Raw genomic sequence first — 24,733 nt, 5'->3', positions numbered from 1 at the left:
GTTAATAGCCAACTTTAAACAATAAAAAGGCCTGCTATCAAACTTCCCATACTGGATGAGACCAAAAGGTCCATCTAGCCCAGTACCCTAACACTAACACTGGCTAATTGGAGACATCTAAGAAGAGGTCAAGTATAGAGATACTGCCCCAAACATTCTCCTAGCCCCACTGATTTGTGGCTCACAAGATTCCTGAACCAGGTAAGGTTTGTTTTGATCTCATCAGATGACTAAAGTAGCATATAAAGGAAAATGAAAACTGAAATGACAATTGCACCTGATGACAGGGGAAGTAAGACAGTGCTACACATACCATTTTTATTAATGGTAAAACCTGCTTAGTCCAGCAGGATTTCATGATCCTAATCCGAGCTCTCTGTGAAAGAGGCATATGAAGAAGAAAAGCCACTGTAAGACATTGCATTCTACAGAGGTCAGCTGCTTCTTCTGGAGACAGGGGTTTACTTCTTCCCTGTTGAGAGATGACAGATAAAAAGTTGACCATGTCCTTCAGTAAAATAATTGTGTTTACCTCTACTTAATTCAGTGGTTTGCACTCTGTTAATAATTTTGATCAATTTAAACAATTTGTGCATTGTAATTACTTGTGGATACACTGACTTCAAAATGAACATTCTTGTAGTGCTGGTAGATGCAGATCAGTTATAATGTAAAAAAATCTCTTTTCCAAAAAGAGTATGACTGTGAAAATCAAAACAAAACTTAAAACCAACAGTCAGTGTGTCTGGCTAAAAATATTATTATTCTAAGAGGAAAGGCTAATATCTAGATATAGGCCTATGCTCTTTTCTCAACTGCACAGCAAAAAGTCTGTACAGAAATCCAGCTGTGCTAACCACACAGCTATCCTATAGTCCACTGAATATGTGTCTCATAAAATACTACTGATATATTTTGCCTGTGTTAACTTGATGAAAATATAAGGCTTGTAGTATGGTCACAAAAATGATGTCATGACCGCATCTAGAAAGAAACCTTTTTTCTGAAATGTCTTGCTAACTTGAGGAAAAGTCTATTCTTCTAGCTTAAGCTGTAAGCTAGTATGTAAAAGCTAGTATGCCCCTGAACATTAGAAAAAGAAAAATAATGAGCACAACTACCTTCTAAGGTAAAACTTCCTATGGAAGTAACTGGTCCTAAGGTAAAACTTTCCCCAGGAATAGCCACTGTGGCAGACGGCACAGTGCCGCTTGCACAGAGACCATGCTCCTTTGGAAAAGCTGTGGCCACAGTAATTATCTGAACCAGACCACTTAGAGAGTGCAGTCACAAAGGAAGCAGCTGGGCCTCTGTTCAGCTTGGAATCTAGAAGGGGACAGCCGTCTCTCCTGTTAGCAAAATGTTTATGGTCACTGTGCTGAAAAGGTATTAAAAAACTTCTTACTCTTGCTGATTGCTCTGTCTTTGCTTCCATGGAAGTATTTGCGTTTTCCAACATGTTGCTGTATATTTTTAATCCCACAGCACAAGCAAGAACACAGACCACACGCCGAATGTCAGATCCTTCAGGCCACAGTTGTTTCAACAGACAGACAGTCTGGCAAACCTGTAGTCATAACATGATGAATAGCACAAATGACCGCTATAATAAAAATTACAAAAAAAGGATAAGTCTCATCCTTTACACAGTTCCATCAGAGAAGAGAAAAAAAGGATATGAAAACTATAGAAGGAAAAGTGGGCACAAGCATTAGTAAAAACAGCTCTTTTTTGGCATGTCCCTGAGGACACCAACAGCCCTGACTGTCCCTGCCCAACCCCTGGGGCCTGCCCTGACCTGCCCAGGGCCCCATTTCAGCCCCTGCCCCAGAGATGCCGCAGCAGTGCCAGTCTCCAGCTCCCCACAGCCCAGCAGGCCGACAACCGGGTCTGGCCTCGGCCTGTTCCCCGGGAGGTTGCAGCTGCCCCCCAGCTGCCCTGCTCCTGGCTGGGGCAACAGGACAGGCCCTGGCTACCAGGCCCTGCCCTGCCACCTCCAGGGGAGCTCCCACAGCCCCGGCGCCGAGGGAGCAGCCGCCTGCCCTCACTGCACCCTGGTGTTTTTCTGCTCCTGGGGCATCTAATTATTGAGCTTGCCTCAGGAAAGATAATCATAATGAAACAAAATATTAGCAGTAGCCAGGCACTGTGTTTCTACTGACTTTAAAATGCTTTCTAAGTAACACCATTTTTTTCCGGACTGAAAAAAATCAGCTTGCTGGACCAGTGTCATTCCCACTGAAGTCCAAGGAAGCCTTGCTGCTATTCTCTGCAGGAGCAGCAGTACAGTCACAACACCGCAGTGTAACTTAACACTCAGGAAAATGGCAGGGGTACATCAGACACTAAAGGTATAATATATACATAAAAATACCAAATTTTTAAGGTTAAAATATTGTAAAACAAGATTAATGAATCCATCACTTTAATCATGCACACACAGACCTTGCAACTGTAATCACGCTCTTAAAAAAAAAATTCCCAGACTGTGAATATTTTTATAGTTAACAGAGTGTGCAAGCCTTGGCAGCTGCAACAGAGAGGTTTAGATTTTGAGATGTCTCTACAGAGACATCTCCAGAGACATCTACAGATGTCTCTACTGGCAGCAGCACCGACTCTCACCCGCCGCAGCTGAACGTACCCTCCCACACCCTGCCCTCAGGAGCCAGCTGCTGCCGTGGGGGTGAGGCAGCGGCCACAGAGAGCCCCAAGGGCAGTAGCCACAGCCCCCCAGGCAGCTAAGGGTGGATTTATGCCACAGATGGTGTTTTCTGCTGAATGGGCTGGTTCCCATCTTCTACAAGATAAAGGCAGTCACCAAGATGGAAACATCCCTTAATTGGCATCCCACCGATCAGCTCCCAGCTGAACCATCCTACTTTAGTGAACTTTAAAGAAAGAAACAGCTTCAGGCTGCTGTGAAGAAGAGTGGGCAAAGATGAGACCTCAGACTCAGGGTGTCACTTCAGGATAAGGAAGAGAGCCCCCAGTTCTGGCTAGGAAAGAATTTCAGGTAAAGGAATGGAGGAAGACAGTCAACCTGAGGAGAAAAAAGAAAAAGGATTAAAGAGGTCCAATTACCTCTTTTCGTATGCTTTTCAGGCTCAGCTTGAGATGTTCATATAGCCACATGAATGGTTCTTTGTACCTGACTAGGTTTTCACAGGCATAGTGCAGATCTTGTTCATACTAAGAAGTGCAGAAGTCAAAGTTATATGCAAAAGCCAGTAGATAACAATGCATCAGGTACTACTAGTCACAGACAGAAACCATTCAGATACATAACAATCCTCAGCCTCCAAGAAACATCTATTCTAAATAAAACTTTAAAAATCACATCCCTTGCCTAAATGCTAGTCTTGTCGGGCATATTACAAGTCAGCTACGACACGTCATACTGAAGACATGGGAAAGGCATAGAGACTACCATATCTTAAGTGAACAAGGATGCGAAATGAGACTATAGAGAACAGGGCAGGAATTTGCCACCAATCACAATGTTTGCCTGTTAAGGATTTCAAGACCAGTAGATTAAAGATACATAAAATGAGCCATGTATCAGTGCTTTATAATTTTAATATGTGAAATATAATACTCACATTGAGATATTTTAATTAAATCTGCTAAGTAGAACTAACATCGTTATTGCAAATAACGAAGTTGTGTAACTTACCTTTTGAAAAAATAATCTGTGTTTATACACATTCTGAACATGATATCCATAAACTCTAAGAATATCATATTCCTGTCCTGAAGCAAGCACAACGTTTATTTTCTTTGACAATGAATGAGCAATTAAAATAGATAAATAGTCTGTTTGGAGAGAGGTCAGTCCTATGTCAGATATGATAATGAAGTAAGGATAGCTTTTCTTCAGGAAAATCTCCCATTTGGATGATAAACAATTGGAAAATTCTGTATGAACAGTGATGTCTGTGTTATGCCTCAGGTGTTCTATTAATGCAGTACGTAAGAAAAGAAAATGAGGATGTGGAAAGTACATCTGTTCTGCATCCTGTGGGAAATAAAAACAATGAAATTATTCAGTTACATTTGTTGACACAATGAACAGTTTCCTAATACTGATTAAAATGAAGCAGTTCCTTTTGAAGGAGTGCAGTGGCATAAACAGCAAACAAATGTTACTTGTTCAGTACCTTGAAGAAAACAAGGACATATTTTGCTCCCTTTTCAGTGAAATCCTGCAGGAAGCATTCAATGTGGTAGAAGAAGTTTAGATATTGTGTTTCCTCATCTAAAAACATAAGTAGTAAGGAATCCCCATCTATCACAAAGAATTCGGACTCAACAAAGTCTTTTAACAGACTGACGTACCTGAAAGAAAAAGAAATAGCATGTACATAACAATACGCTAAGAAAAGTTGGGGACATGGGACAGAAGACATTTGCTTACTAGTACATTTTAAAATAAATGTGTTTGTTAATTAAATCAACTAAACATTAAATATATAAATTAAATCAATAGCAAACCATCTTTCTTGGATCTAAGGTTAGTCCTAAATAGCTTGCAATCCTTTCAGTTACTGAATGTATTAGCAATTGTCTCCTTTACAACTCCAGATACTTTTGTAGCATCTGAGGCTTCTGTGACTTATGTGGCACCTCTTGTCCATGTCTCCTTATGTAGAAAGTGTTATCTGTTCTATAAGAAATACCCCACAGGAGATAACCACAAAATATATTTTGAGAGCCTTCCTGCCTGAGTTTCCAGCTAAAAATAGCAAGTGGGTTATCAACAACTATCATGACAATGACACCTACCTCCCTCATCCCAGGAATGTCTATGGCAACAAAAATACCTTAACAGCAAGAGGAATCCAATCACAATACATTCCTTCAAGAGACCAAAGAATTAAAAGACTTCTTCATCCCCTTCCCATTTCAGAAAACTATGAAAGTTGATAAAATTTGCATTAATCAGTCTTAGGTCAAACTTGAAACAAATCCTCTTCACTGAAGATGGGAAGTATAAACAGGCAGCACCTCAGTAGTTTTTAATACATCCTAGGAACAGACTGCATTCTCCAGCTCCTTAAGAATCCATGAAAGTCCAGGGACATGATGTTTTACCCAGGACAGACCAAGGAGTCAGGAGAACTTTTGCAGGTCCAGATGAAGAAGAGGCAAGCCCTTCTAGTAAAGGTTCTCTGCTTTCATGTTTGTCTACTCCATACTACACTGTGTATTACATATTACAATATTAATGCATATTATGAGATGTAATATGAGTATTACATATGTATTAATGCATATTATGAGAACATCCATATTCCAATGGTAAGAACATGCTTGTTTTCTTCAAGGCTGTCAAAAATGCCTGATACACATCACCTTCGATCCACACCTGGGAAGACCCAGCTTTCCTTTCTGGCTGGGATCAACAGCCTCTGGTTTACAGGCCCAGTTTGTTATCTAATGCAATGAGTAGCTTTCCATGAACAAAAACTATGTAAACTTCTGTCTTACACATTTAAATTGTCTGCCTTTAATTAATACTAATCTCTTCAGTATGTCACCTCCAGAATGCAGAGAAGACACTTCACTGTCAATGTGAACGGCACTATTGCTAATCCTTTTTCGTATCAAGCAGGGCAAAGAAACAGAATCTGGAGATGCAGAAGATCATGCACGAGAACTGACGTGCATATGAGAACTGATGTGCACAGAAGGTATATATGAAAGGGAAAATTTTGTAGGAAAACTGTTTTAAGTGCTGTAAAAGTAGAAGCCTCAAAACATGCTCAAAAAAAGCATGACAGAGAATTTGAAAAAGAATAAATACCAATAGTTAAAATTGTAGATCAGTTCCTAAAATGTGCAGACAATCCCTACTCTTTGGGCAGACTTTCTATTATATTAGGAATCTTCCTTCATGTGGCTGGAGGAAGTATGAAATCCTAAGCACGCCTTAGGTCTCCTGGTTTTCCACAAACCTAGGTGACAAGTACATAGCTTCTTTCTCTAAGGGGTACTACACTGTGATGTCTACTTAGCTCAGAGAAATTATTTTTATTACCATTTATTACATTTCTTTCCATGAACCCCACTGTACTTACTGAGCTCTTGATAGGGATGCCCAAATGTGTAGCCTCAACTTCTTCAGAAATTCAAGATGTTTTCTTATTTCTAAAATAACCACATAAATGGTTATTGATAGAACCATATAACCATAACTCATCAATCAGTTACAAAAGAGCCAAAAGGTAAGACACTGCAATAAAAGCCACAGACATGAGCATAAGCTAATAACAGCTCCTCACCAGGGCTTTGGGAATCACGTTCGTGCTGGAGAACTCTGAAATCCTTGCCTTCTGTTTGTGATGCCAGCTGTGTCATTTCTTCAGTGGTCGAGATACTACAAGTGTTACTGGAATCTGCATCTTCGGCTTCTTTTTCTCTGTCTTCCTCTTCTTTAAGCATCTGCGTAACAGCTGCTTCTGCTTTGTCACTGGTCTCATCCTCCTCATCACTGTTACTTGTACTCCCACGCTCTTTATCTTCCTTTGTTGGAATGAAGCCTATTTTCTCACTGTCGCTACACTCACTATCATTATCATCATTACTAGCATTCTCTTTTGCATCATTATGAACGACTTTCTTGAAATTATCTTCTGCAGAATCCATCACAGATCTTGATTCTGACATCCAAAAAAAGAAAACTCTAAGTAATCAAGAGATAATTTTCAGGAAATATGGTATGTTCTGAGGCTTCAACCATTAAATTATCTACTTCACAATCACACTGGAATACAACTTTAAGAAAAATCAGAAAGCATTTTGTGAACATCCCTGTGAGACATTTTAATTTTAAAATGAATAAATATTTTTATGAACTGTAAGGAGAACATCAGCTTTTGTCTTTCTTAAAGTTTACTAAAGAGGAGCATTACATATCTGTTTTGCGCTTTGCATGAAGGGACCTTTGGGGGGGGCGGGGTTAGTCATAATTTGCTATATTAGGTCTATCTACATGGCATGCTCCAAGGAATGATCCATGATTCCTGGTTCAAGTGACTTGTACCCACATCATTCTACTCCAGCCACAAGTAAGCATGCCACAACATCTTCATCGCATGATGGGGGTAATCATGGTTTGGTATCAATCCCACTTTTTAATTCAGTTTTAGCTTTTTTCTTCTTTTTTTTCAAGGGTAGAATTCTCAAATCTTGAGTGAGCATACAACTGTAATGGTTAGGGTAACTCCCTGCTTTATGAGGTCATGATGTTCAGTTCCTTTGAGCTAAAGAACAAACAAGCAGCTTGGGATAACCCTGCACGCTCCCTACCACATCAGCTCAGTTCTTCTGAACTTAGTTTTCTCTAGTTTCCATTCAGGTAACAGCCTCATGCAGTATTTATTGTTGCAGTATTTGTTATTGCAATATTCATATGCCTTAGATATGGTTGTCCTTCATTTTCCTGAGACCATAAAAGGACTATTTCATCTTTCGATGTCATTTTTAGCCTTATAACCTTTCTTAAAAAACTCAGAAAAGAAACTAAAGTGCAACCTCCATTTTTCAGATTTCACAAACTTAATGCAAAACTAAACTGAAATTTTCTTTTTGATTTTAACCTTGCGTTAGTTTAAACTAGCAAATGAAGTTGCAGAAAAAAGAAAGAAAAATACATTTTTATTACCTACTTGTAAAATACATAGTGTGCTATATTACAGTGGTGTGCTTAACGTAACTTTGCAGTTGAACTTTAATACCTATTTTCACAAAATGTAAGCTATTTATACACATGCAGCTACATAAAGTCACCTTTTGTATACCTGCATATGTACTTTTTGTCAAGGCAGCAATAAACCTGAGACTTTTCTCCATTTTCTTATCTAAATTGAAAAAGCTGTATCAAAGGCCTGAGAACACCATTCTGGGATGCATCATGTATTGTTGCATGCTAAAATGGTCGCTTATCTAGAAAATGGCCATCACTACTTCAGCAATCTCCTAAGTAAGCGTGACTTTCCATACCTGAAAATGTAAAGTCAGGTGTTCTCAAGGAAAGCAAAGCTGTATCTGTACATACTCCTGTATGGACTGCTATATTTCCTTTTAAAAAAAAGGCTTAAATACTCTGCTACATCGGTGCTTTTCTGCAGTGCACACACTGACATCTGAGGTGCCTGGGGCTACAGTGTGGGCAGAGGCACCCAGGTGGCTTGGACACTCTGCCAGCAGCCTCGCTGCCCCTCCACCCTAGAGGGTACTCCCTTGCTGCCCGCAAGTCCCAGATGTTCTCCTGCATGCTGCCCAGCCACCTCGTCCAGCCCTAAACCAACTGCGACCGTAATGCAAACCCCAACCCCAGCTCCAGCCTAAACCCCACCACAGCCCCTCCAGAACTAAGCTCAACCCTAGCCCTAACCTCAAACCCAGTCTCAGCCCCAAACCCAGTGGGAAATAAAGGCAACCCTAACCCCAACTTCCAACAAAGCCCCGGCCGGACAGTACCTGCTGCCGCTGCCCGGCCTGGCTCCGCCGCCCGGCCTGGCTCCGCCGCCGCCCCGCCTTTAAGGCGCCGCCGGCGGGCGGCCCCCGCGGTCGGGTCGCGGGGTCGGGCCCCGCCGCCCGTCCCACCAGCTTTCGGTTTCCGTTTCTCGGGCCGTCCGGCCGCCAAGGTCAGGTTTCGTTTCAGAGCTGCCCGGGGAGGTGCGCCCCTAAACACGGCAAAGTATCACCACTATTTCCTTGCTTCAACTAAAGTAGGCTTTTCAGTCATGGCGGCTTCAGCTACTGGTCCAAGAGCCATTAAGCCTGCATTGTTTAACAATATTGTTAATGCAGGTTGCGTATAGAGTGCAGAAAATATTAAATCCTATTTCTGTCCCTTTATTCACCACCGTATTCTTCTGCCAGCCTGCTTGCTTAAAGTAGGAAATTCCATATAAAAATAAACTAAGAGACATACTTTACACAACTTTTAGCATTTCCAGCAAATCCTTTAGCAGGAACAGTACTGGACCCCTATCACTTAGTTGAAAATAGTGAAGCCTCGATTCACAAGGGAACCTGGGTACCCAAGTACTATTGAAACAACATTTAGGAAAACAGAGTTTATGTATTAGATTGTCTTGGTGAGAAGTGAAAAGCCCAGCCCCTCTTTAGATCAGATACTCCTGCAGGATACAGCACAGAAAACCGCTGGGGTTACATATGTAAGTAGTCTCCTCATGGATCCAGGTAGGCTTTCGACAGCCTCCCTGGTGGGCAGCTGACATGTAACACTTGCCATGTGAGCAGATCAGAGGTCTTTTCCACATCCTGCATTTCCTTTGAGACCTGTACAAAGATTCCAGAAACTCAGGAGAATGGTATCTTTTACAGTACAGTAACACGCCCACAGTGCTCCAGCATATCAGAACTGTTTTGTTTAGCTAGCCAAGATAAGCCCCCACTCCCTGCTCTCAGCACACTTTCTTTTTCTTTGGTAGGTAACAATCTGGGAAATAAATGAAACTCACTATTTCCTTTCCTCAAATTAAATGGGAGATGATCTTTAGCCCAATGCTTCAACAGATTTTAATATAACTTTTAGTTGGGTCCTGAAGACAGACCTTTAGATTCAATTCTCCATCCCTTTGGATGACGCATTTTGGTTCAGAAGAGCGTGTTTTAGGTCTGCTATTCATCTGACTAAAAGGCAGATCAGACACACTACTTTCCTGAGGAAGCTGGTGCCACCTCCATGAAAACATATTTAAGAAAGAGCAAAACCACAGAAACACTGGGGGGGGGATGGGGGGGATGATAAGAGTGAGAAACACTAGTGCAAACGCCAAGGTCAGGTCCCCCCATGGAGGACCCTATGCTGGAGCAGGTGGATATGCCCTGAAAGAACCACAGCCAGTGGAAAGCCCACATTGGAGCAGGTTTATCCTGAAGGACTGCAGCCCATGGAGAGGACTCACACTGGAGAAGGGGTAAAGTGTCAAAAACTGTTACGTCCTGGCTAACCACCCCAACCCTCATCCCCCCTGTACCGCTCTGGGATGGGAAGGGGATAGAGCAGTCAAGAATGAAGGAGTGAAGTTGACCTGAGAAAGGGGAGAGTGGGGGGAAGGTGTTGTTTAAAATTTTATTTTTTGTTTCTCACTACCAAAACCTATTTTAATTGGGAATAAATTAAATTACTTTTCCCCAAGTCGAGTCTGTTTTGCCTGTGATGGTAACTGGTAAGCAGTTTCCCTGTCTTTGTATTGACCCACAAGCTTTTCCATCCCATTTTCTCCCCCCTCCTGTTGAGAGAGGGGAGTAAGAGAAGAGCTGGGTGAGCATCTGGCAGTTGGCCAAGGTCAACCCACCACACTCTTTTAGGTCTCTCTACGTAATGCATGAGGCAAAGAGGGAAGGGGTAGAGATAGATGGTTGAGATGAGGATCTGAGACAGCCATTCTTTCAAGCACAAATCAGAGTGCCTATAATCATCAAACAGTTGGCAGTAACAATCTAGTATAGAAAAACAGCTGCAGAAATTTTAACTTGAGACATCTTACAAAGGGGAAATTCAAGTTGTAACTGCTCAGCATTGGTAACGGGAGACTAAGGAATGACCTAGTCCTGGCAGTGGGAAGGCCTAACTCCAGAACCAGGTTAAACAATAGAAACAGGAATGCCAGAGGTGCAATGACTCTGTATAAGGGAGAACAAATTCCCTTGTTGATAAAATAAGAAATGCTACAGTATTGATTTGTAATGATATGACTGGTGCTGGTGCAAGCGTGTATAAGGAATCAGTTCATGCCACATCTTTGCAGACTCCCTGTAGAACCACTTATGGCAGTAGGACTCTGTCCAATGCACTGTCCATTAAATCACTTCATACTTAAGCACAAATGTGTATTTAATTTGCCTCAAGGGGTACAATAAAAATTCCCCAACACTTACTTGAACCTGTCAGGAGCCACCTATCTTAAGCTAATCTAAGCTCTCTCCTTCAAATCTTGCATAAGTTGTGCCTCAGCTGGTTTTGGAATCTAGCCCTAAATTCAATACAGATGGTGGAAAGACTAGTACATGTCTGAATGGGAGAAATTTTTGACCCAAAGATTAAACTAAATATATGAATATTTTAATTTATTTCATTAACCTTACTGTGCCAACACAACGTACAGAGAGTAGTGATAAGAAATCTGGTAGTGCTTTGATTACTTTTCAGACAGTAGTAAGTGTAAAGGCCATACCATAAGGAACCCTCTGCTTGTCTGGTCGAACACCAGCCCTAGAACTTTCACCACATTTCTCAGAGGTCCCTTAAAGAAACACTGGAAAATGAAAGGGAAAGATTAAATGTGCACATGCTTTTATGTAGAAGAAAAATTCTTTGCTTAGTGTTAAGATAGAGTTATTATGAACAAGCTAAAGTTTTAAATTAGGAACTATTCTGAGTTACCCAATCGTTTTTATTAGTATTTTTACTGTGCATTTTCTCATTGAACTTTCTAAATGGTGAATCTCCAGTCACGTTCATCTTGTCAGTTTTTCCTGAAACTAATCATCATAGAGGGCTCGCCAATATCCAAATATTTCAGCTCCATTTCTAAAGATCAGCTAGATTTTTATACATTTCTGCTCAGTTTATAGGAATAAGGAACGAGTCTCTCCCAGACTCTAGGGATCTGCATCTGCTCATAATGATTTACCCATTCATTGAGATTTCTGAAGTGGGTTTGCAGCCCATTCTGTGTGGACAAATTACTCTGCTTTCTAGCACAATGGTAAGCAAGGCACTAGAATAGAATCCCAAGAGTGGTTTTGCTCTGGAGGAGGGAGATATCAAGGTGTTTTGGGGGGGTGAACAAGCATGGGAAAACAGAGGGATAAGGAGGCAAGAGGCTGATTGCATGTAAGCAGGTTACTGGGCAGAATGCTTGTCTAGCCATGCACCTGCACCTAATCAGCACAGGCTGTCCTGTCTGCTCATTAAACGCCATTTCTAACCACCTTCCTGGGTGAGGGACTACCTGTTCTGCGTGTATGTGTGCATATGGAGGTCTGAGTGCCAGCAACTGGCATCAGACCATGGGTCATAGGGGTCCATGTGTCTGTGGAACCAGAAACAGGAGTGAGTGAGGGTATGTAAGTCAGTGTGCAATCCCTAGTGACTATCAAGCCAGACCTGCCAGCAAGCAGGTGAACTGGCCTGGGAGCCAGGTATGCATGTCTCTAAGGGTGAGGCCCCTGGAGGAGCTGTCTACCAGAGGGTCCAGGCCAAATACTGGCAAGACCATAAGGTCTCGGGCTCAACTGAGACCTGTTTCCATGTGCATGTGAATGCCTGTGCAGGAGGCAACTGGGGAGAGCCAGGATCCACAGCCAGCCGCTGGATAGCCCAAGTGCACAGGCCCAGCTACTGGTGGGATCTGCACTGTATATATTTCCCGCTAAAGGGCCTTCTTCCTGATCAGCCAGTGAGTGCTGAGTGTTTCTCCGACTCTGTTGATCTATGTGGCCAGTTGTGTTTATATGTATGCATTGTATACATGTTTGTTTGTGTACCTGATGGGGACACATGCTCAGCCCCACCACTGGTTAGCCCAAATATTTTTGTAGAAAAGCAAATCTGATATATATACAAATTTAAGGGCATGAAACAAACTTTTCCAGGTATAAAATCTGTTGATCATCACTAAATTGCATGTGGCTGTAAGAGGAGAGACAAAGAATTTGACATTAAATAGAAAAGTATTCTTCGTAAAAGAAGAATGCCTTTCTCATGTGGTTGTTTTGAAATTAGATTCCCTACATGTTTGTCAAGCACATTAATATCCTCAAAACCAGTAATAAAACACAATCTGTAGAATTTCATGTGCATTTTCTGAAATATATCCATCCTGGATACAAAATGTGTCCTTACAAGCCTTTTAATTACATACTTACAGCATTGACACTTTCTGCATGAGCTTATAATTGCTGCATAAGCAATTATCATAATTTCCAGACAAGCATGCAAAAGGTGAAATAGCTGTTCTTTCATTATTACAACCCATTAAGTAAGATGCCAGTTGTGAGTCAGTGCATTCATTACCTGAGAAGTCTAAACAGAAATGACATAAAATGTAAGTGTAGCCATATTTACACGCACAATTTTTCTCCAACCCATACAAAATTTTGGTTCAGAAGAGCGTGTTTTAGGTCTGCTATTCATCTGACTAAAAGGCAGATCAGACACACTACTTTCCTGAGGAAGCTGGTGCCACCTCCATGAAAACATATTTAAGAAAGAGCAAAACCACAGAAACACTGGGGGGGGGGGATGGGGGGGATGATAAGAGTGAGAAACACTAGTGCAAACGCCAAGGTCAGGTCCCTCCATGGAGGACCCTATGCTGGAGCAGGTGGATATGCCCTGAAAGAACCACAGCCATACAAAAAGAAAAGAAAGAACCACACCCATACAAAAAGCTTCTTCATACTAGTGTTATTTAAGGACTACCTCTATAAATTTGAAGTTACAGAAAAACATCTAAAATCTTGAAGACTTACTTTTTATTAAAGAAAAATTCAGCCATGTTCTTAATAAAATTTTTTTACAATTGAGATCTTTTTACACCCTGGTAAATCTGTCCTCACTTTGTATACACAGAGCCTCTGTTCTCACCCACTTGTAATTTTGGCTAAAATGAATCTGATCTGAGATTTCACAAGCATGCTCTTTGCCTCAGGATGAATAGGTATTTCTTAAAGATTCAAAAGTTTTAGCAATTACTGAGAATAATTTTAGGGGAAAAGACAGGACTATTTTTAGCTAGTATTATTTTTCTGTTTCTTTAGAAACCTCTATTTTAAAAGGCTGTACCCACAACTGTTATGAAAATTTCCTTCCCTAACTATTATATCAATTAGTCTTTATAGTATGAAAGCATATTAACTTTCTTAATATATACTAGTTTACATTATACACTGCAATGTAATAAGGTAGTGGAATTTTACTGGAGGCTTTGGTATTGTTCACGTTTAAGTAAAGCAAACTAAAGGACACCACCTCATCTCAAGCACCAGAAGGACAGCCCAGCCCTGGAAATAAGGACTTTGCTTTTTAGAGCTGTTCATGAAGGATAAAAGATACCCCTGGACACCCAAGGTAATGCTAGCATCCTAGCCCGTCCAACACATCTTTGAAACCACCCCACTGTTGCAGATTAAGTTTAGTTAACTACATTCTTTTAGCTGTATTCTTTTGTCTGAGTATTTTTGCTTAGCATGAGTAGCTGAAGTTGCTGAAGCCTTAGGCCGCGAGCTGCAAACTTTTGCCTGGAAAAGTTGAATTTATCTTGGACTGTTGCTTAGTTACGTGAAGGATGGCTCTGAGACCAGTGCAAACTGGAAGATATTGAGGCCAAAACGGCCAGCAGAAGCTACAATCCATCCAGATAAGAACAGCTAACAGCCCGCCTGGAGTTGGAGAAAGAATCCAATACAGAACAAGAAGACCCCAGACCAAAAATTACCATTGGACCAAGTGGCATGTGAAGACTGCAAGAAGAACAGGTGCATAGATTGTAAGGGTCTAAATGCCTGGGGATTTCTTTGTTCTGGGTCCCACTCCAGAGGCACCCAGGTCAAGCTGTTCCTATTGCTATACCACTCAATTTTTTTTTTTTTTCCTTTCCTGGAATCAGACATCTGAGACTCTGCTGCGGGAAACCTAGGGACAAGCCAGAGGAGATAAAGTGTTTGAGAAATGGGGGGGGGGTGGGAAGGTACTCCAGTCATAGCAGTTAAAGTCTCAGGTGGTGAGTGTGTGACTCCTTGAATGGTGTGTGCATACTCAGGCAGCGGTTTCGCATCTGGTGTCACAGATAATTCCTACAGCAAGACTGACTCCAGGGACATCTGGATCAATAAACAAGCAGCAAGAACACCGACGGATGATGACACTGCAGAAATAGAGTTGCTTTGCAAAGTTTTACTATGATTAGTAGTAGGTAGTGTATGTGTTAATTAGCCATTAGTCAAGTTGTGTTGTACCCGAACACTTTAAGTGTATAAGAAGCTGGTATAAAACCACATTCAGTGTGCCCCAGTTTGGCTGGGACACCACATGCACATGAATAAATATTTACCCTTGTAATTCTACACTTTGCTTCCTAGCCTCTTTCCTCAGCTGGCATGGGCCAGCTGCAAAATTTATGTAACACAATATATAGGGCAGAAAAATGTAAATTAATTTTGGTGTTAGACGTGCATTTTAAGTCCTAATGAAAGTTCACCAAGATTTGGGCTAAATTCTACCCATAGGTAGAATATAATTGTACCAATCCAGCACAGGTCATTTGTAACAGCCTACCAAAATCTCCGATTACTCCTACACTACATATGCATCAAGTGCACAGACTAACCACACTGAACATGCCTTACTCTTTCTTTCAGTCTCATGATTATCACAGAGGAAAACTGCCAAAGGGATGCAAACATAGGAACAGCAGCAAAGTGCTCTCTGGTGCACTGGGTGGGGACACAATAAGCAAACAGGTTTTGATTAGAGAAAGAACAACCATGGTAAGAGAATGGGGGCACTGCAAGCCTGATATTATATGAGATTATGTTTTCCCACACACAAACACACAGATGACCCTCCAAATCCTCCTGCAATCCATACAGCAGTTTGTTGAAATTACACTGTATGTCTGCTTATAAAAATAGAATATTTACCTACCAATTTCTAAAAGGGAAGTCAGTAGTCATGTTTCATATCAGCCATTGTAGAAGCAATCAATAGGAATTGGCCAAAGTTCTCTGCTTTGCTGTTGTACTCATTTAATGCAGCAGCAAAAATTTCTGGGAGATCATTATGAATTACCTAAAGAAAAACACAATTTACATTTGTTTCTGAACAGCTAGAAGAAAACATGAAATGCTATAATCAAATCAAATACTATAATTGAAGTTCATTATGATGCAGCCACAACAATCCATTAGTGCAGCTGCTGGGGAGCAGGAGGAGCAGGGCCACTCCTGGCCGGTAGCCGAGCCAGCAGCGCAGGGCAGGCGTCCCTCATCGCAGGCCAGGCAGCAACCGCGCTGAGGGGTGCAGTCCCACCGTGCCGGAGGCAGGCAAGCAAGCGAGGCAGGGTGGTGACAGCAAAGGGTCCCACCAACAGCCCAGTCATTATCGGGCAAAGTAATGAGCCAAGGTCAACCCAGGAACCCCACAGTAACTCAGGAACAGGGCTAAGACAAGCCAGCTGCCACTGGACAGAGCTTAAATGGAGCCCCATGGTTGGGGGAGCACAGGGGAAGGCTCCAGGTGAGGCTGGTCAGGGCAGTTAATGCTGATTAGTACACTCAGTCCCTGATAGTATCTGAGCTTAGGCTGAATTACTTTTTAAGCAAGTTTCAGTATCTGTGTATTAACCTCCAAGAATCAAAGCTGACATAGAGCTAAGGCCCATGTATTTTGCAGTTTTGAAGCACAGAATTTCAAAGCAAATCCACTCATTTTGGCTTCAGGATTTTGCAGACAATATATCTTTTATTTTGTACTGTTTCTGGAGGACTTGAAGATGTGATCTGGTACCTTCCTGAGCTTGCAAATCTAGTGAAAGGGTATTTTAGAAAATGTGAACATGTCTTCTATGCTGCATGTTTCTTATTGATTACATAGGAAAGACCTTACTCCTCATTTCAGAAACTTATCATATGGTCAATGAAAACAATGTTAGAACACCATATCTTGGACTACGGTCCCTTTGTCACTGGTGATCGAGTGCTGGGAGCTGTCATGTTTTTTTAGACGTCGTGCTCAAGAAAGCAGAAAGACGACACAATGAGTACATTCCTAATATTACTTTCCTTTGTAAATAACTGTTATCTTTCCAGATAAATATTTTTTAAAGGAAAAGTCTTTTAGTACATGAGAAAAATTCTTAGGTTGTGGTCCATATTTTGTGAAAGTTTGGCAAGGGCTTCTAGCTGTTGTAGAAATACTCTTTCAGAGAGGCAATATGCTTTGAAAGGACTCAAATACCTTAAGGAATCATCAACTTACATGGTTTACATCTGAGAATATATTCTGAATCAACAGTTATGAATACGGTTGCTGTCACACTGACACTCTTAGTGATAAAATAAAGTCGGATATTTCTTGTCAGATTTCTGGCTATCATGTACTATCATGTAGGCCTCCTCTATTTGCTTTCCTCTATCATGATCTTCAACACAATTAAAACACAATGATGGTGTTACGATGGTGGTGTTAGAACCTGCTGTCTAGCTGCCTAGCTGGTTCTAGATGGTGGAATTCCTGACCTGCAAGGGAAATACAGCATTAAACTTAAGCTTATTTGATAAAATGTCAAATAAAGCACATGGGGGGGGGGGGGAGAGAAAGTGTTAATTAGTAAATATTTAATCTCTGTTCACCCCTCAGCATTTTTGATGCAAGTGAAGCACATGGAAAGTGAAGTGAAGCACATGGAAAGTGAAGAGAAGTACATGGAAATTTTTGGGCCTGAACAGCACAACTGGAAAACTTTTGGACAGTAAAAGCAGTAACAACCAGTACAGCTAGATATGCAGTGATAAAAGCTAAATGGCATAACATATTTGAAAAGGAATTGACCCTGAAAAGAACTCTGTATGGATAGGTATTTGTGCCCAGATAGTATGTTGAGGCCACAAGAATGTAAATGTAGAAATAATCCATTTGGTTATAAAAAAGAAATATGACAAAGACTTACTTCTTTCATAAAAAAATGCACAGAAAACAAAAAGTAGAGTTTTAACATCTCTAAGGCTTTTGGTTGTTTGAAGGACATAAATGAATGCTTCAGCAGTGACAAAACCTTTGAGAGAAAAATACCTTCAATAATCTCTTTAAAAAGTCTAACCAGATCATCTATTAGTAATTAGCTGTTAGTTGTACAGTGATGATTTTGAGCTGTTTGGGGAAAAGAGAAATTAAGTGAAAGATTGGGAAGGAGGGTCTTTTTCCCTCTTCTCTTTCTATTTGGAGCGGGGAATATTATTCTGCCAACAAAAATGAGATGTGAACCATGGATGAAGGTATAAGCTATAAAGACAGTTATATGCTCTTTTTCTTCTACAGTAGAGACCACCCTGTTTTCTTTCTGAGCATTACAGCTTTCTCCCCTCTGTCCTTCTGAACAAGTAGCAGAAGATATTTCTCCTGAGTAGAGCTCTCTGTGAGCACTTTAAGTAAATAATAGAAAGAAAACAGGCATACACGGAACACAGAATACAGAACATTACACAGAATACAGAATAGAGAAAGAAAAATATAAACATTTTTTATCATTTAATGTATAAGGAATGCTATTTTTTATCTGTTACTGAGAACAGAATGCATATTTTTCAGCTTGCCAAAAATAATATATAGATTTAACACATTTATTTAAGATTTGAAAAATATGTTTAGCTAAAAGATACAGAATCCATTCTCAAAATGATGAATAAAACTATATCATCTACCTTTGCTTTTGCATCTGCCTAGTCATCAGCTTTGGCAAAAAACAGCATGACCCTCAACACCAATGTGATACTTAGTGGAAACTGGCCTTTCAGCTGAAGTACACTGGATTTCACAAGTTTTCTTATTTTGGGCAGTGAAATATTATAGAAAATCATATTTCCCAGCACATCTAGTCCATGCTGTCCAGCCAATCCAGACATCTGAAAAGAAGGGTTCAAAAATACAATTTTATTTCATTTTCCATCCTAGCAAAATGTCATTTCAGTAATACCCCGGACTATACCTTAAAGTGAAGTGTGTTGTCAGAAGGATCTTGGGTACATAAAGGTACATTGAATCAATGATACCATAAGTGTAACTTGTGGATGTTAGTACCTCCAGGAGAGTAGATAGGATCTGAGATCAATGAAGTGGAGAAAATTTTGGCACTGTTTGACAGCACCCCAAGATTATAGTCTAGACAGAAAGAGAAAAGAGACTGAGATGGAAGAAGAAAATAAAGAAGTGTTTAGGTGAATCAAACTATTTCTTCATCAAACTTTCTGTATTAGATGTATTGATATTGTGCTATCTCAGATGAAGACATTTTTAAATCAGTGCATTCCACATCTTTTCTAACCATCAGACAGCTACCTCAGCTCTGGTCATTTGGGATGCAAGTTGGTAAAAAGAAAGATTTCAGAGATGCGAGAACCTTGTGTTATGCAACTTTCCTCCATGTGATTATTTTGCTGTGAGATGCCTTGTACTATAATTAAATTAAACCTTTTAAAACAGTCGGTCAAGAGAAAAGCAGAGGCAAACCAGTCAGTGCCCCTATTCAGACTGTATTTTATGCTATACAGAGTAGGCATACAGGACCACAGTCAGCTGTTAAAGGAAGGAAGCGTAAAAAAAGTATGCTGAGTTTTTTTCATTTCAAAGCGTTTCAAATAATTAAGTTTTGCCACTTTCACTAGCTAAAAATTTGTAAAGAATCAAGATTGGAGTTGTGAAGTGTAAATGGAGTTTACATGCTGTTACTGGAGTAACAGGAGTTTACATGTTGTTATTGTAAAGTAAATATGGTTTTTTAAAGGGACGCTTATTCTTCCAGTGTTTATGGCAGGACACAGTCCTTTGTTGCTCCTCCTCTCTGTTCATGCACTTTTTATCAGGTGACCACATCCAATGTAAAGGCTTAAAATGATTTTGGTTTTTATGATTTACAGATCCATTTATCCATGCCTGATTTTTTTTATCCATCCAATTCTACATTTCATCCCGCCTTTGTGACATACAGGAAAAACGTCTGTTTCAGCACTATATGGCAAAACTAATGCCAACACATTTCTTTCCCAATTTGTGGCACAATTAAAACCGCCATCCCTCTCCAAATCACTGTAGTCTGTGGTTATCCCTGATTCTGTTCATCCTATGTATTTAAGCCAATTCTAAATTATGCTGCATTATGATTCATTAGTGATGAAACTATAGGTAAATTTCACAAACTGCTACAAATGACAATGAACACAGACAAGCATTCTACATACACTGCATAATGTTACCAAAAAGATGAGATTTTCCAGCAAGTTTTAACATTGCATTGTAAGTATTCTTTTTTTTTTCCTTCCTATTTATGAGCTTTAGTAACTATCTTCATTCAACTACATAGGCCTTAAGAATGGGGGGAAAAAAGTCCTCCATCAATTATAACACAGAAAAATATACTCACCACTCACCTGTCTCCACCAGGATGCTTCCCTGCTTCTTATACTTAATGCTGGCTAAACCACCACTGAAAGACTACATAGGCAGCAGTGGCTGGAAAAGGTCAGAGCAGGCTGAAGGACATGTACGGGGAGAAAGGAGATAGAGAGCGTAGGCAGTGGATTAGACCTCCTGAGGTTTAAGGAGCACAGTCCTCTTATGAGATATTTTACCTAAACTTGCCTTAAATGCAGGTCTCAAGCATGCCTTGTTTCCAGACAGCTGTCATTTGACTATTGAAATGTCTATTTATGCTGTAGGGAGTGGTGGGAAGAAGTAGTCCTAGACAGTTAACACCATAAAACTCTGGCTCTTACCATCCTGAGAGGATGAGAAGGAAGAATTTCAGTTTGAGCTCTAACACAGGCTGCAGACATGAGTGTTTTTACCCAAGGCAGCCAGGGAACAGCCACAAACCTCCCTTTATATTTTCTGAACACGTGTACATGCTGGACTGGGATTTCTTGCAGGTAACCAGGCAATTATACATAGGAAGATATGTTGATTTATAATTGTGTCTAGTATATACATATACGTACATATGAACTTTACATGTTCAGTGTGAGTGTCATGCTGCTTATGTATTTCCGTACCTGTCTGTAGTTCAGAGCATCCAAATAACACAGCTCTGTAAAAAGACAACGGATCTACATGCATGTTGATTCCTAAAGCCAATGACCCAGTAGCTGCAACAACCTAAAAGAAAAACCAAAATAAATGGTGCAAATTTATGTTTTTAATCTTAAGTTTCTGTTTTGAAAACCAAAATTTTTAAAGCACAAAATTTACAAAATCAAATGTCTCTTTTCCTTAATTCCTTCAGGCACAGGTAAGACACACAAGTGTTTCAGCCCCAAAACAAGGGACTTTTAGTAGACCTCAGATCTTCCACAATCAAGGTGGTTGTTCTGTTTAAATGATGCACTTTTTAAGAGTGATTGTTAAAAATGTATATGTCTCTTAATGACAGTTTGGTGTGACTTTTACATTGTAGGTTTTGTGTTTCAGATATGGAGCATTTGAGCAAAGGATTCTTCAGGTACTTTTTGAGATTTAGCCTGTTCAGTGCATGGTCTTCCCTGTCCCATGAGGGAAGTAAAGCTGACAATGCTATCAATTAAAAGTCAAAACCTAAAGAAAGTAACCATTAGTACTGCAAATGTATCAAGAATAGTAGCAAAAAGGTTTTGCTACTCTTCCTCAAATAACAGTTCTTCTTCCTTGAGAACACTAATACAGCAAAAAACTCACAGGATAATTGAGCATGAAAATTAATTTTACATGCAAATCACTGTCAGATGGAAAAAGGATTATGAAATGGAGTAGGGATGAAAATATGTAAAAATATTTAGCATTCTGAAATGGTGTCAATTTGTCAAATTATGCAGTCATACCATTTCAGTAAGGATTTATATTGGCATAGTTCCGTATTTTTCATTTACATATTTAATGTATTTAATGTTATTTTTCTAAGGGACTGTGCACATCCCTAAGTTTATCTAAGGGTAATAGGCATTTTACAACGTAGTCAGGTGAACTGTAAGGTCAAAGAGTGTTCAGGGACAAGTCAGTTCTGAGACAACAGGAGTGAGATAGTTGACTGACATACTATTGTAACACTGGAAAAAACAGACTGTTAAGCAATTTACAAATTACTATTCTAATCTACCATCTGTTCTTTGTACTGCCCTTTCCAATAGTGCAATCAGCTTTATTGGCTACTTTAGCAGAATAAACATTTGTACATATTTGGTTTGAGTGCAACAAAGCAATCACTCTCTAGCTTTGAGTCAGAGAGAGCTGGCAGTGTCCCTTTTCCAGCATTAGTTAAAGATTTTTTTTTTAAACTGGGGTGTATTTGTTCCATGTTAGTAAATGCTACTGGAATACCTCCCCCATCAATAAGAACCTCTTTATTGCAACTAATAAACCCTTTTTAATTAGCAGTCAGGAAAAAGAGGATGTAAGATAGCTTATCACAGTTGTCTTCATATGCATAAAATCTTTGAAAAGAAAAGACCTGTATAAATCCTTTTCTGAATAGCATCTATACCAACTGTCTTCCTTTGTGGTCTATAGCAGCGTGACGATATCCAATTTCTCCACACAAGCATCTTTAAGTGATTTGTTTTGTATCATTGACTCTGTTCAGTCAATCAACTTGTGCAGAGTCTAAGATAAAAAATAATTAAAATAGGTAGTCTTCTTCCATATGACATTTGCAAGTTCAGTGCCAAAACATCAAAATTATTTTTTAATAGCCTTAAGGACCATGGCTGACAACCTTATAAGATACAGTGGTACTTTACAATGTATCAGTAAGGATGGAGAATAGACAAGTTTCCCAGGGAATCAAAGAAAGTACAAGCAGAGCTAAGCAGTGTCATAAACTCCTCACTTAAAATTCATTAGTTTTTCTTCTGTCTTACTGTAGAGCGCAGAAGCAGATAGCAAAGTATAGGCATTGTCCCCAAAAAAGAAAAAAACTACAGAACTGGAATACTACTCTGGACACTTTTTTTTTTTTTTCCTAGTAAAGAAGAGGAGAGAAAAATTGTAATTGCATGGGATGGATATTAGTTCTATACCTAACAGCAGTACCAGAACCTGCCAACATATAGTGGTAGTAAGAACAACAGAAAACACATGTAAAATAATATTTTTTGCAAAGTCTTCATGTAATACAAAAAGAAAGTATCAGCAATTTTTTTTTCTCACCTCTGTATTGGCAGCTTGGTAGTTTCCATATGTGCAGTCAGGAAGAATTCTAGTAATTCTCAAGTGTTTGCTGCATGTGTTGCTGTTCAACTTCACTAATTATAATTTTTTCAGCTTTGCCGAGTGTCCTTTTCATGACACTGTAAAAAGTCAATATGGTTATTAGCTTGAACGTCTACCTAAGCAAGCTACTGACTGAAAATATCTTAAGTTCATTAGAATTTATATTATTATATAATTTTTTTTTTTACTTAATATACTTCTACCCAGACAATTCTTCTGACTCACTTCATGTAATGAGGCAAACTACAGAGAATATTGTTTGTTTCTGTTGTTCACTTCAGAACTGGCTCTCACCAAAGCTGATGGCAGAAGTCCTACTGATGGTAGGAGCAGGTCAATGAAAATAAATGCCATCTAGTATGGCTTTTCCACCTTCTACTTTTTACCTAACTTAATTAAGACTGTGAAGTCAAAACCTGCTGAGTACTGCAGACAGGTGAAACCATTGCATTCTCTTGTGATTTGCTCATCTTTAGGTCTAATATGTATGCAAATTATAATGTGTTTGTGGCAATGTTGTGAGTACGGGGAAAATAAATAATGGGAAAATAGGAGTCTTTGGCCTTAGAGAAGCAGCCAGAGACTTGGGGAAAATGAGACTAATTCTTGTTTAGAACGAAGAAGAGAGCTTTCCATGTAAAATGATAAAAATTATTCTTGGTGGTTCTAATCACAGGTCAAAAATCTCAGGCTGATCCTGGATGCATGAGCAGATTTGGATATTTAGTCCCACTCAAGTAGCCATATTATAATGCTTGACAGAGAAAAGGCGGCTTGGAAAAGGGAAGAATAAGGAGGAAGATATCTGTAGGAATCCCTGTATCATTTGAATCTTTTTTCTGAGATACAGAAAATACAAAAAAACGCTTTGTGCTCCTGGAGAATGGAGGGGAAACCATGGATTATTTGTATTTTAGAAAAGTTATTTGTATCTTTCATCACCTAAGACCTGGACTTGGGAGTATTGATAAGTTTCAGAAGAGTCAAGTGCAAATAATACTTCCATGGTCTTCTGTTTCTGTACTGTCTTTCCCATTTTTTCCCATTTTGTTTGTTAATGCTTTTATATGCTTTTCAGGTTTTGGCATTTGTTTACTCTTCTGTTTTTCCTCCAGGTAGTTGTTTACATTTTCAGCCCCTTGTCCCAGCTTTTTAAGGTTGAATCTAAAATCAGATTCTGGAGAATGAGCCAAAGCCAGATTCTTCAGATGTATCATCTGTACAGTCATCTACGCAATCGGAAGAGCAAGTCTCAGGATGCCTAAGTATTTCCAGTTCCAAAGTCTGTGGCAAAAGCATCATAGCTGCTCTCCAAAGCAATGTAGCTGGGGGGTGTTTGTGGAAGAGTTGAAGGTAGAATCTTCCACTGAATCATGTGGGATCATTGTGGGATCTCACCTGCATAATAGTGGTTGGCAAGAAAGTATCTATGAGTGAGGAACTTCGTGAGGGACTTACTGAAACAAGAGGCTGCCGAGGACTGATGACCACAGTCATTAACTGTAGCTTCAGTACTGTGCAAAAACATGAGGAAGCATTCTTAAAACTAGACCAATTCAGTGGAAATATATATATATGTCAGTAGCCCTGCATTTATTCCTAGCTGCAGTATAAACTTTCCCATTAGTTTACGATTCAGAGCTTTGCCTGATATGTCAAATGAGATGCATCATACATGCCAGTACCACTTGCAAGTTTACACAACAATAGCAACTACTTCATGTACGTTATATTCAGTGT

The 24,733-nt window shown here is 39.8% G+C and overlaps 1 protein-coding gene across 1 annotated transcript in view; it reads right to left on the bottom strand.

Moving 5' to 3' along the window:
• Positions 1 to 6,650, bottom strand: part of DDX60 (DExD/H-box helicase 60) — a 47,555-nt gene extending 40,905 nt beyond the window's left edge. The window contains exons 1-7 of the mRNA XM_075500340.1: positions 6,278 to 6,650; positions 6,081 to 6,143; positions 4,161 to 4,338; positions 3,677 to 4,018; positions 3,085 to 3,192; positions 1,406 to 1,567; positions 314 to 472 (exon numbers count right to left, since the gene is read on the bottom strand). Coding sequence (XP_075356455.1) covers positions 314 to 472; positions 1,406 to 1,567; positions 3,085 to 3,192; positions 3,677 to 4,018; positions 4,161 to 4,338; positions 6,081 to 6,143; positions 6,278 to 6,648 — 1,383 coding nt within the window. The 5' untranslated portion in view covers positions 6,649 to 6,650. The remainder of the gene's footprint in view (positions 1 to 313; positions 473 to 1,405; positions 1,568 to 3,084; positions 3,193 to 3,676; positions 4,019 to 4,160; positions 4,339 to 6,080; positions 6,144 to 6,277) is intronic.
• Positions 6,651 to 24,733: the final 18,083 nt, after the last annotated feature.

The sequence above is a fragment of the Mycteria americana genome, chromosome 4, assembly GCF_035582795.1.
Source record: "Mycteria americana isolate JAX WOST 10 ecotype Jacksonville Zoo and Gardens chromosome 4, USCA_MyAme_1.0, whole genome shotgun sequence".
Classification (NCBI taxonomy): Eukaryota; Metazoa; Chordata; class Aves; order Ciconiiformes; family Ciconiidae; genus Mycteria; species Mycteria americana.
Note: the sequence above shows the minus strand (reverse complement) of the source record. Positions and strands in the feature narration are given on the sequence as shown.